This window comes from Trichoderma evansii (assembly GCF_050947405.1).
Source record: "Trichoderma evansii strain SZMC 28006 chromosome Unknown GGI43scaffold_9, whole genome shotgun sequence".
Taxonomy (NCBI): Eukaryota; Fungi; Ascomycota; class Sordariomycetes; order Hypocreales; family Hypocreaceae; genus Trichoderma; species Trichoderma evansii.
This window is the reverse complement of record NW_028145197.1, coordinates 686,449-699,991: the sequence shown is the minus strand read 5'-3', so window position 1 is coordinate 699,991 and position 13,543 is coordinate 686,449. Positions and strand designations below refer to the sequence as shown.

The window sequence follows — 13,543 nt, the reverse complement described above, 5'->3', positions numbered from 1 at the left end:
GTACATACATGTATGCACTGGGAACAGGCAAGCCATAGCTACTGTCTACCTACTAGATTGAGTACACATGGCGGTGATATCACTGTACCTTGTGCATTGGTACCCAACAGCAGCTGCTCCATTGCCTTCTCCACAGGTATTCTCTCTCCTCTCAGCCAATCAAGCCATCATGTACTCGTAGATGCAGGTGATGCTGCTTCTGCTGCTTCTGCTGCTGTAACCTCAGCCCCGTATCCCGAGGCCCTTGTAACTCTGGGCCTGCCTTGTGGCTGCTCCATAGCGGCTAGATCGTTGCCACGCCGTGCGCCACAGCGGCCTGCCATGCCTAGCGAGCGCTAAGATTGCGAAGCGAAAGCTTCTACGTAGCATCGAACATCACACTTTAAACCTCACCGCACCACCATCACCGACGGCCGGAGAGACTGCTTGTGTTTGCTTTTTTTGTTCTTTACCGAAACCTATAACGTATGGACAGCTACCACGCGTACAACGCATGTATCCAGACTAACTAGCCAATATAGCGCATCGATGAGTTGTATAGGAGAGTTTAAACCCTCTCCATCCTAGTGCCATGTAGCAATCCGATGCCACCGGCAATCTTGGACGATATACCGCCAATTGGCAACTGAAACAGCCTATCAGCCTCACTTGACAGAATTCAGACACCCTCAATGCCCTCACCGCTCAGGTCTTGCGGTTACGGCGTCATCTTGGCCTCAGCTCTCAGCCTATCATTGCGTCTATCCTACCTCCATCTACCCTATGACGAGGTCCGATCCTATCCGACGTACACATGAGCAAGGCATATGTGCCGAATTTCAAGCAATTACGTACAGTTCAGCTTCTGATTTGGACACTGACACCTCCGATATGCATCAAACAGGCCGGCGACAAGCCTGTCTTGTCCATGTTCTATGTGTGTTTGCGTGTTCATACATACGTCCTCGTATGATGCTAACTCATACAGTTGTTGGTTAGGCTGGATTCAGATGGGCCAAGCGTCATACCAATACCCATCAGCCCGACGGCACGGAACGGTTCCGGCATTCCATATCATGAAACTAAATTTGCTAACACCGCCATGTCATACAACTCGTGCGCCTCCGGCCGCTGCTGAGCCCGACCGGTAAAGTGAACCTGGCCCACGATGCCCATCAACTTGACTGACTACGATGACGGGCCAAGACGGATCGTCCATAATGAAGTGGCGTTTTTGACTGCGCTAAGAAGAGAAATTAAGCAATCCAGCTCTCATCCAGGCAGCCACCTCCTTGGCGCTCTTGGCCAACATGTCATTAACACTATTATGGTAACGGTTCACATAACGACAGACATGCAAAAACGGTGAGAAAAAGAAAACAAAATTGACCCGACAGCTTGGCTTGGGAGCGTGCCGTTGCCTTGCCCTCCCGCTATCGCACAGATCAATGATCAGCACGGCCTTAACGCCCAAGTTGCGATACTCTAACCTCTTTTGACGCTTCCAAGACAAATCAATCCCCTTGTCGCTCGTTGGTTCTCTACAAAGTAATTACTTGGTTGGTTCGCCCGTACGGAGTAGATACGGCTAATAATTCTCATACTACCGGTACTCATATGCATGTATACACTTGCATAAGTAACGAGCACGTATGAAACGGCCGTGCAGAAACCCCGTGTGTGGGCTTATCTGCAGCCTGTGTCTGAGACTGTGTTCGAGAAATCGCAATTCTCGACGGGGGACGAAATCTGCTTCATGTTTTGCCCATAGACAAACTCTTGGCCGTTGCACATTTTTCCATTTCATTAATAGACGCCGGCACTGAGACTCAAAAAAGGGGGCAGTTCTACAGTATTATTACGTTGACGATCATCCTTTTTTTTTTAATCGCGCCGTTTTTATTTAAACTTTTGACTGACGTTAGTACTAAAGCAGGTCTAAAATACTAAACTCACCTACTACTACTACGTGGAGGTTTCTCAACCAATATCCTAATTGACTTAGCAATCTCTCTCCCTCCTACTTGCACTGCTCGTCTCAATCTCAGCCCTTGGACACTAACGATCGGAGCTTTGAGCGGACATGAGAGATAGAGTTGAAGTCTCTTTTATTTTCAGCCTCTTTACTTTCGGTTGCCATTATCGGACATGACATGAGAAGAGTGGTCCAGGGGGGCCACATATAAGCGAAGTGTCATCATAGAGCCACATCACCAACAGCTTTGCATGCCCATCCATACCCATGCTTATACATATGTACTCACATTGACACACTCGTGCTTATAGTAGAAAACATGGATGAAATTACACACAGCTACCATCAGCTTTTCACATACCCGATCGAGAGAAAAAATCACATCGCCAAAAATCGAATGCCACCATCACGAATCTTCCCTTTCCCCAAAACTCTATGTTACTAGGGTCTCTTCTTCTTCCTCTTTCATCTAGATCATCTCAGAATACATATCCACTTAGATGCATAAAAAACGTCGTCTATCCTCCTCACATTAAAATCTTCTCCAAGACATTCACATGTGCGCACAAGCACCTTGATTAGCACAGCTGCCAACACACTTCCGCGTCTCTCATTCGCTCAAATTCACTTCACTCTTCCCACTCCCCCACCTCTTTTCTCCCCCTTGATCTTTCTTCTGAGCCCCCTTCTCATCATGCTTGAATACACATCGTATCCCTAGCAAAGATAGATGCCAAGTAAAATACTAGTAACAGTATACTATTTACCAGTAGTATTGCCTTCATGTGGCTAGGCAGATCTAAGACAACCGCAAAGCAAAATGCCCACACACCCCCGCTCTTCTTTTTTTACTGTACAGGAACAAGAAAAAAAAAAGACCCCAGTAAAAAAGGATCCAAGGATCTGCGCGTAGCTTCAAAACCCTGTCCAGCCTTTCTACTAATGCACATGTACTTTCGCCAAAGCAAGCCGATCTCATAGTATACGCACCGCATTATGGAGCCTCCAGCACCTCAGAACCGGTGAAGCCTTAGTTGCATTAGTAGTGTACCAATTTTCGCCCAGCCCAAAGCCCAAGGCTCATCTGTTCTGCACCGTTGTTCAACTCTCTCTTCGATTAACTTTTTCCTTTTGCTGCGAGTTCTAGACATTCGCCGCAGTTGCGGCTCTCACCGGTCGCCGAGGTCCCCCGTGATTTCGTGCTCACCCAATCCTGTTTAGCTCGCGTTGAAATGTCTCTATTTTTTTTTTCGCCCCCCTTTTTTTCTGGGCTTGCTCTCTCTCTGTTGATTCAGGCCTGCCTATACTATTCCTATTCCTATTCCTCTTCTGTTCCCCTTCCAGCCCCGGAGGCTGGGGAACCAACTTCCGGCCCCCTCCATTTGGTCCTGCTCCTCCTCCTCCTCTCTCTTCTCTACCCACCCCTTACTCACCGTTTTAGGCCGTTAGACTTACCGACATATAGCACTGGGAGGGAGGTGCTCCAGGCAGCCTTCTTGCAAAGGGTTGGCCAACCAGACGCTGCTATCCGTAGACTTGCATGCGTCAATTAATATACTTGGCTACTAAACAGTGGCCGAAATGCCTTCAAGAGAGAGAAGCGGTGAGCATGATATCAAGGAAAAGGCACGAGAGCAAGAGTAGTTGCTTTATAGAGTCAAACTTCTTATTCGTCACAATAGTACTATATTATACATTTGTCAAGTGTATATGCTAATACACACCGATAATTTTTGGATACTGTAAAGCCATCCTGACAGTTCCGTAATATGCCCCATACCGTCTCGTGTATCCTTTGGTATCAGTTAAAAACATGAAACGCGTATCTCCCGACCACAGTAAAATAAATCTGAAAATGGTCTGCTAGGTCCTCCGACCAGACGTGAGGGAAGGGATAATAACAATAGTAATAAAAAAAAGTAGTTGGGGGCCAGTGGCAACTGCCACCGGGGTTGTTAACTTTGGTAGTGTAAAGGAACGAAATGAAATGAAGACGAAATAATAAGAAAACCAAGCATCAACCATATACGTATCCATCCACTCCCACCTGGGATATCAAGATTGTAAAAATCCACAGAAAAGGCGCCAGTGTCTTTCCCTTTTCCCCCGTATGTCCTCCTCTCCCACCATTGGTTAAAACAAGTGTATGATAAGAAAATTAATGGGAAAATTGTTTCCCAATAGATGCCAGCTAAAACGATATTGCTTTTGTTTTTTGTTTTTGCCTTTTTTTGTAAATGTTGCCGCCCGAGGGTGTGTGACGGGTGTTGAGATAGACAAAGAAAAGCCGTCCGCCGGAGCCATAGCCGCCAGACGGGTGTGTCGCAATTAGAGGAGACCAATGAAATTGGTCTCCCAGGGGCAGCGACTGTGATATCCACTGCATGAAAAAAGACATAGGAAAAGTAATTTTGGTGTGTGCTGTTACCCGATGACAAGCCTACCACCTTACAAGCCCGTCATCGTCCAGCTCGTTCCCGACGCATCTGCGTCTGTCGGGTGTGGCTTGCCCCACTAGGCGGACGGATAGATGAGATTGTATGGAATGGGCTCGAGCTGTCGCCTGAATCCATGTCCAGAGCGGGCAAGGATGAGCCATGTCCTTAGTAACTGCCTGCACGCTTCTCAGCTGCTGGCATTCCAGCTGCGGGCAGTCTTGACTTGGGAGGCGCTCGCCTCTTACGGCTTCGCTCCTCTTGTTCAATAACAGGTACCGCAGCGGCGATAAACTCAACTCCGCGGTTGCGACTATTGGGACGAGCGTGTAGTTTGCGGTGGTTGTTGAGATTGTCTTGACGATTGAACTGGTCTTTTCCACAGAACTCGCAAGAAAATCGATTGGGACCCTCTCCATGGAACCTAGTGAATAGATTAGCATTCTGCTACAGTATGTCATCTCATCTTGTACTTACGTTTGCTTGTGACGCTTCAAGTGCTCATTTCTTCTGAAAGCTTTGTGGCAGTTGGGGTAGTCACACTTGCACATTGCCTTTCGTACGACGTCGTATGAGCCGGGGTCATTCTTCTCAGGTACTACCTTTCGTTGCATTCGAATCTCCCTTTGAAGGTCTGCCCCTTTGGTTATGGCGGCATTCCAAGCATTCACCTGATCTCTTTGACTTGGCAGCCTGTGCGGTGAAAGAGGTAGTGGGTGCTGGTAGTACGCCCGTCCCATTGGCGATTCTGAGTATCGCTGATGAAGGCTCAAGGGTTCGACATTCCGCGGAGACTGTCCCTTTGGTCCGAAGAAAGAGATGGGACTGTCATTGCTGCACCATGCAGTTCCATTACTCTCGGCGATCTCTGAGGGAGAGACACTGTGGGTAGGTGTCATGATGTAGGATGTTGATTGTAAAGGTGCTTCAGTGTAGACAGGTACTGGGCCTGAAGGGGAGATGGAACCCATAGAGTGTGAGTTGATGTTGTTCACGTCGAGCATGTAGTCGTGGGACATAACGTCGGTCATTTTTCTGAGAGGTGTGGAAGGAGAAAGTGTCCCGTGGGAGGAGGAGAAAGACATACGCTCGTGCTCCGCTTTCAAGGGACCGAACATGTACTTATGCATCACTTCCGAAGGCGGTGTGGGTGTACTTGCAAACGACTGATAGGAGCCGTCAAAGTCCATTCTGATCTCGTTAGGTGTAGAACGACGAGAGATGGGTGTGAAGACCTCGTACGGAGAAGATGAATTAGAAGAAACTGAAGAAAAACTGCCGTTTGGTGGGCATTGTATGGCCAGATTGAAGCCAGACTCCTCAATCTCAAATCGGTATGGCTCGGCGAGTTGCATCTTGGATTATGTCTTTTAAGATTAAGAATAAACGAGGGGAATAAGTGGCGAAACACTGCTTGAAGATGAAATCCAAACACGCTTCAACTCGGTGATGATGGTAATGATGATGGAAGAAGAATAATCGCTAGATATTGAGGATTGAAGGAGTGTAAGTTGGAATCCCTTCAATATGGAGATAGTACTCCAAGCAAAGCAGAACGGTCGGGTAGGGAAGAAAGATTGATCATGCAGAAACTTGGGGGCTGAATGGGGGATCTGGTCGGGAATGTTTGTTATTTACGAGGGCGGACCGAGTGAAGATATACAAGAACTTGGATTGGAATGGTCCCTGGATATGCCATTAGCGGCCTGAGACAAGCCAACCTGCAGATCAATCCCCAGAAAGCAAGAGTCTTTTGGCAGACAGTGACATAGTGACACCGAGATGGAAGAAAAAAGAAATGTGGGTGCGGTATGGGTGTTCACAAAAGTCAAGGAGTCCTCGATAGATCTCGATAAAGTCCGATCTGAAGGGTGTGTGTCCAAGACCAAATCAAGCGAGGGCGAATACGGACGGACTTTTATCGCCGGCGTATATTATAGTCTGTAGTGTTTTGGGCATCTCAACTCTTATCCGTTTAGGCTAGGGGGGTGTCAAGGGATAGATGGAGAAGGGGGGGGGGGGGGGGGGGTTCAATTTGTGCCCTGTCTACTTAGTATCGCTCACCTTCTCGTACTAAGCAGCGTCTGTATAGTAAGCGATGTGCTAGTATTATTACGTCTCCATGTACATAGTATGTGTGGATGACCACTCTTACTGCCTGCCACGCAGACACCCGTGTGATAGCGTATCTCCTAAACGATCGTGGCCTTGCGGGGATCTACCACTTGGCAGGGTGCCTGGGACAGCAGCTGTTGGGAGCAAACAGAGCTGGTCAGAGGCTGAACGCTGGGCCAAGCAGACAAATGTGCAGCGACAACAAACAGAGCAAGGATATAATAAATGCATATGAGATCCATTTATGCGCCAAGTTGGTGTAAGAGCATGAGCCCAGCTATCAATTACAATAGTGATTAAGGCTACGGCAAGCACTACTTGCCCACCGGCCTTTGATGCACTTGCATGCGACCTGAAGACAGGGGTGAAGGGCAGCGGGCCTGCTTTGTATAGGCCAGCTTAGCTGAACGCCGCGGGCATCGGCCCAAGACTAAACAAGCCAACTCGTACGCCAACTCGTCCAAAAGCAAAAAGGCACGCCCACATAAGTCTCCTGTCACTTTTCGAGGCGGTGTCGCCAAGCCAGCTCGCGGCGAGCAATCCGTTGCTAGCTGCGCATATGCTATATCCCTTCCTGATTAGGTCACCTAGTACATTTTACCTTTAGTGGGCCTCCGATCGGATGTGCCCGGTTGGCCAGGGTCTCTCTGCGTGATCTGCTGCCATTGGTACGTTGGGCTATATTAGGGGCGGATCTCATCTGGTATTGCTCCATGTCTGTGCTCCGAAACCTTCATACTTCGTATCTCTGGAAAATTAATATGCAGCTAGATCCCATACATGGATATAGGCAAAATCGAATAGTAGCTACATCCAGCATTAGTTGTCATCAGTGTGGGTAGCCAGCGCCTTGCTTGCGATACACCGTGTAAAACCCACATGGTTAGAGGAGGTTTGTCTCCGCCGTGGTCGCGGGGCACAAGGTCGATTTGTCTCGTTATTGTGTCAACTCCAGATTCCCCGATCATCTCTCAATAGCCATATCATACATAGAGATGACTCCACTTTGTGATGGTCTGAACCTCAAGTGGAACGGAGAGGCACGTTTGGAATGTGGGCACAAACTGGCCACAATTTCATCTGCTTAACACCGTCAGTGGGTGAAACATCTACCGTAACGATTCAAGGCGAAGAAAAAGGCTCAATTTAGTTCAACAGCTGTTAAAGTTCAAGTCAAAGTCTTGATATTAAAACATCCAAGATGCAGATAGCGTACGTTAAGGGAAAAGTACGGGCATCTTTTGACAGCCGTGAAGAAGTAGCGAAACGAGAGGGGGAGGTGGCTTTCAGAGCGATTCCCACTTGGTAATATCTGCTTTCGCCACAAGCCAGACGAGTGGCAAAGGTCCAGAGGCATAGTTGCCAGAATGCAGGCCATCCTACAGCCGTGCCAGAAAATGCAATTGGAGGCTGGAAGCTGCAGTCAACAAGTCAACGAGGCAATGTCAAACAGCCATGCCATATCGAGACCAAAGCTGTTTCGCATCACCGTGGGCAAACGGCTGGAAAGCGTGTGGCAGAATCAGATCAGGGAAAACAGTAAAGGATGGCATATGGAGTCGAGTTTGACGCTCGCTCATACAAAGTCTCACCTACCAACCCTCTTCGTGAGGGTAAACCAGCGAGGCCAGAATTGGCGGCCCAGAGTCATAGGCAGGAATCCACTCCAGGAGCCCTCTTCTGCCAGGCGTCCCAGCACTAGCTCTCCCTCTCCCACTTAGACGATCAATTTGCCCACCAGTATCAGGACGGGCGCCCACTAGCGATAGAGTTCACGGGTCCCTGAGGCTGGCCGCCCTTAGTTTTTGACGGATCATCTCTTAAGGGCCGATATGATATAGTCAGGGACGGCTCACTTGTTCCCGCTCAACCACAAGTGCCGGCACAGCTTCGCAAGAGTGGTCCCCGAACTAACGCCGTAGTTGTATGCGCCTCAGCGATGGCCTGCGGTGGTCTGCTATGTGGCGTCAGTTACGTGCCATTGGCACATGAAGGTGATTCAGAACGACTGCTTCCCCAGGCAGTAGAGCGGGGCAATCACTGTAGATAGGCATATATCGGGGACGGGAGGATCCATAATCGATAAGTCGGCAGGTACATGGCCATTGTACATCTGCAGTGTTCATATTGCCAGACCGCATCGCCCTGCATTTCATATCTTGACTGTGAATTATCATTATTGATTACGCAGCAAATTCGCAGACGCCGTTGTTGCGCGCGGGCTAAGACCTGTCGTCCCAGACTAATGCAGATAAAGTCTCTCGCAAACACGCCGGCCAAAAAAGAGGATCGGCCGCCTGCCCCGGCCAGCGGCCAGCGGCCAAGGGAGGTGAGTACGAATTGGAGCCTCGCTGGACGCTGATTCGCTGTGGGCTTATCCCTGGCTTTTGTGGTGAGTAACGTAATATTTTATGTTTGACATCCGCCTGAAAATTGAAGTCAATATGCGCCATTCAATAAAAAGATGCGACTTTGCTAATACGCAAGGGAATACGCAGGGAAAGCCGCCCGTCCCTTTTAGTGGATGACCAACGCATAACGCCGTTTTCTCCAGCTCCAGCCCTACATAAAATATTGTCTAACAAGGGAAAAGAGATTCAGTTTAATCATTCGGATTTATCCGCAGTGCCTTGTGTACAAATTTGTTGTTGTCAGTGCCTCGAAGAAGCACCGCCAAGCCACGTGTTTTCTGTTTTCTCCAGGGGCCATATGGACAGCACAGTAACGTCAGTTTCACCATCAGCTAGATTGTGCTGCGTATTTGACTCGTCATTAATTACCATGTCTCCCTTCTAAACAATCTCAGTCCCCATAAGTTCTCCAGGTTAGTAATAATCCCTACTTACGGTGGCTACCGCTCACCAGATTGGTTACAGCACTTGCGTTATCACACTTCATTCAGCTGGCATCACCTTTGTTTCCCCTCCTAGCAACTAAACATGTAATTTTGCCTTTCAACATTTCTAAGGGCGTGAATCTCAGGTGGCAGCTCGATACTGGGCAAAATTTTTGCTGTGCTTTTCGAAATACTACGACTACAGCATCTGACGCACTCCCACCATGCTCGCTCTTATCTCGCGTCATCTGAACGATTGTCGACTTCATTAGGGTAGGCTCCAAAAGAACATTAAACTGCTTGGCTTTTCTAGCTGGAGAGGGCCTAGCAGACGCAGTAGTAAATACGCAAATGCACCGGCAATTATATTTGAGTCTGAGTGCCATTGAGGGCTCCGCTTTGGTAAGTGTCCTCAACGACTTGGATGCTGTTAACCCCTGTCAATGGTAGATAACGATTCCAGCCTTTTTAAAGCACACAAGTTCAAACTAGTCAAATTGTTGGGCCATACAAATGCTTTTGTATATGGTTAATTAGAGGCAGTCCGTCGTGCGCTCATTTGACTGGGTTAAGCAGTAAGGCGGTATTCGTACGGCCTCTTATCAAAAGTTCATCGAATAAGAAGCCATTGCTCGCTAGCTACTATCAGTGGCGCCGATTCGATCCAGATCCAAAGTGGTATTAGGCTCTACTACTAAGTGGTAGTATTGGTGCTAACGCGGGTATCATCCGCGGATGCTTCGTAGCCGCAGTTATTTGCTTGCTCGGCAGTTGAAGTGGACATCCTCTTTGCCAAAAAGTTGCTATTACATGACAGCAACATGGCCTCACTAAGGCGCCAGGATTAGAGCTTTATCATGATTTCACTTATATGTTATGAATGATTAATCAGTAAAGGCATTTTTCCGTCATTCTCGTTCTATCACTCGACCAACGACTACCAGCTACCAAGCGCCGACCATAGCAAACACTCCACGGGGTGTATCACATCAATCATTTGGTACTACCTCCTTATAACTGGTCCGATATAACTACACCCAATCCCAAACCCAGATTACTGGGCTGCTGTCGGGTGATGCGCTCTGGTAGCACGGCAGGACTGATGAACCAACCCGTCGGTTTATTGCCATTAAAAAAAAAAATCTACAGCCGCCGTCACATTCTGATGTTGGGGGCGAGTATGTCTCAGTTTATGCCGCATCAGTGTGACAGCCATGGCCGCATTCACATATCAGTCAGGCGTCTCCAATTGGCGGCTAATGCGTTGTGTTTCCCAATTAATAACCACAAGAGAGAGAATTGAAAATGAGCTGTAATATGCACATCTGTAAATCTGTCCCTCTCATCTTGGCGACGGAGTTCGGCCGAGTGGGTATCAAAATAGATTTGCGCATGGATCGCCGCTAGACTGAGAGATGGACGTGGGCCAGTGTGGGCAGCCATCTTATTGGTGTCCGCAGCAGCCATATCTCTTCCTTCGCGCGAAATTTTGGCCCAGAATCATATCTCCTCAGTTCGAAAATTAGAGACACTGGCTCCACGAAACTTGGAAAAGCCCAGTCAATGGACAAGCCATATTCAGCTGCCGTCTCTCACGTCACATTCAAAGTGTGGCTGCATACCCTGCAGCTTAATATTCAGCCTTAAGATCCGGATAGCTCTGGTTCCGACCAGACTCTTTCTTTTCTCTTCTATTTTTCTTTCCTTTTTTCTCTTCTAGCTAGGCCTCGTATGCGACGGTCACCGCCACCCCATATTCGCCCTTTGTTGTTTGTTTGCCTCTCGCCTTTTTTTACCTGTTTAGGTATATCACAGCTTTCCCCCTACGCCAGACCGGATATAGAAATGATGGCGAGGCTGCATGTCGGCTTGGCATGCAGCATGGTGATGATGATCTTGCTCTCCGGTTCAGCTCGTCAGGGTATCAGCCAAGGCAACCAAAATTCTGCTCAAGTTCACAGGGAAATACACATGATGCGTCACATCAAGCTAGTGCGCGTCGCCCGATTCGGATGTAACTAATCAGAACGCGCTGCCAGTATGGCAAATCACATCACAGCCGAACAGTGCTTGCGTGTTCCTTCAGCTGTTAGTGTGTTTACGCGACAAGACATGCATGTCTCTGGCTGTCTGTTGGCTGGAAAGGTATCAGCCGATGGGTGGTGTCTACTAAAACAAGATGAACCTGGGCTGATGAAAGGAGTACGAGGGTAGAGACCTTCTCCAAGGGTCTGGATGTGCATCAACTTACGTGCAGAATTACACTAACGACCACTCTCAGCTATCTCGCTAAGACAGCATCAACGCTGTCAAAGACCAGAGCTGCTTTGTTGGTTGGCGGTGTGTGATTGGGATTGCCGGCCAGGCGCTTCATCCTCGTCCGCCGGCCCGCCCCCATCCCCATGAGAATTTGGGGACACGCTCATACTACCATAGACCCCCCTCAAGGCAATGCTACGGAAATAACCAAGTCATGGAAAGAGTTGGTTGGCCATCACCATGACTTTGCACTCCATCCACCCACCACGATCCTCCCCACGCACATTCCCAGAATCCGGCTGTGCACCAATGCGCCATCCGTCCGGTCTGTCCCTCTTCGCACTGCTCTCCTTCGCTGTCCTTTGCAAGTAGCCGGCAATGATCACCTTGATGGACCCTGATGATCATCGGTTGTACCAACCGCAACACCATGATTATGTCTATGTGGGCTGCTCAAATTCTCGGGTTCAAACTCTTGAAGAAAGGCAAGCTAGTACTGTCTCGCTAGCTGGCTATTCCTTCGGCATTCCGGATTTTCGGATCCTCAGCTCACACTAAGTGCCTCAATTCCCCAGTTCCTGTAGAATCAACCACGCAGTTTCAGCTGCTTCGGCCCGCCCTTGGGAAGTGAGGGAATGAAGCTTCTCCTACTGGAGGAATGGTATTCTTGCTACTGGTGGGGTGGTGACTGAGGCGCTTTCTAGAGCAGCGGGTGGAGCGATGGTCGAGGCATATGTGTCAGTGTGCCAGGAGCAGATGTGCATCATGCCGCGCTACTCAGACACATTCGGCGACCTCGACCAGGGGATTTGCGCGATTGCGCTTAAATGTGTCTAAGCACGTACCGATCGCAACAAATTTTGAAATCTCCCAAGGATCGTAGCCGTCTGTTGGTGCTACCCCATGCTCGGTACTAAACGACCCATACTATTAGAGGTCTAGCCGCGTGATGTTGGCCGAGCCTGCTTCTTGATGCTGCTGCTAGTAGTAGTATCATTGGCAGAGATGATACGCAGAGACTTGCAAGGCACCAGGTCAAAGCGCACTTCAAGGAGCTAGTGCTATGAAAATCTGATCCAGGGACGATAGCAATAGGGACCAACGGAGCCGAGAACATGGTACTGGAATTATCGGATCACCAGAGTACCACTTCCTCGGTATTCCATATGGAAAAATGATCAAGTACGTTTTCTTTGATGTTGGCGGCAGAGACATGACGTGGCCATAGCATATCCATGCCATGCCATACAGTATGTCGATTGGGGTGATAGTCGTGGGGATATTGTCACCGAGTGCTATAATTACTACTGACCCAACTATACGCCCCTTATATTAGCCCAAATTACTAGTATATGTACTTGGTCATATGATATATGACAGAGTTTAAGAATTGAGTGCTCAGTCGTGGTAGCCAGTTCACTTCAGCTCAGCTAGCGGTATGAGGTCGGCGACATCTCCATGCCCAGATCAGCTAATTGGCTGATTCAGGGGGAGCTCTTAGCACGAGGCAGATGCATTGTCAGGTGCCTGCAGAGGGAGAAATCAGCCCCAGGGAAAAACTTGCGGGGAGTCTCATACCAGGAAACTGGTTCGCGCTGCTACTGGCGATAGCATCTCCAGGTCTGGGCCTCCTTTCTTCGATTGACATGCGCAGAAGAGTTCTTTGAAGTGGGGAGGGAAAATCAGGTCATCATTATACGCACAGGTCTAGACATAGAATGTTTCAGGTCAGGTCGGCTTTATCGGCGAGACGATGATGATATCTGTGCCGGCAATGGGGGCCTACGCTAAGGCGTGTGTGTCCCTCGAGCGGACGTTATCGCGGCTCTCTCTGTCTCTGGCGTTAAGTCCATTTGACCGTAATCCGGATGGAGAAAAGTATCTGTAAAAAGTTAAGTCACAAGGTGATATAGCGCATGCTAATCCACCGAGATTTGAAAGATG

General features: G+C 48.7%; 2 protein-coding genes across 2 annotated transcripts; one reads left to right on the top strand and one right to left on the bottom strand.

Moving 5' to 3' along the window:
* The first annotated feature begins 2,952 nt into the window (after positions 1 to 2,952).
* Positions 2,953 to 3,581, top strand: GGI43DRAFT_404380 (uncharacterized protein). Its single transcript, XM_083205916.1, has one exon. The coding sequence runs from the start codon at positions 3,187 to 3,189 to the stop codon at positions 3,505 to 3,507; it is 321 nt and encodes a 106-aa protein (XP_083060936.1). The 5' UTR covers positions 2,953 to 3,186; the 3' UTR covers positions 3,508 to 3,581.
* A 976-nt stretch (positions 3,582 to 4,557) lies between these two features.
* GGI43DRAFT_422731 (uncharacterized protein) lies at positions 4,558 to 5,744 on the bottom strand (the record flags this gene model as incomplete). The annotated part of the gene is made up of 2 exons (XM_083208148.1): positions 4,558 to 4,813; positions 4,867 to 5,744. The coding sequence occupies 2 exons, from the start codon at positions 5,742 to 5,744 to the stop codon at positions 4,558 to 4,560; spliced, it is 1,134 nt and encodes a 377-aa protein (XP_083060935.1).
* Between the last annotated feature and the right edge of the window lie 7,799 nt (positions 5,745 to 13,543).

Bases quoted from the DNA above. Each gene is read 5' to 3' on its own strand.
- GGI43DRAFT_404380 (XM_083205916.1), top strand. From the start codon at position 3,187: ATGTCTCTATTTTTTTTTTCGCCCCCCTTTTTTTCTGGGCTTGCTCTC.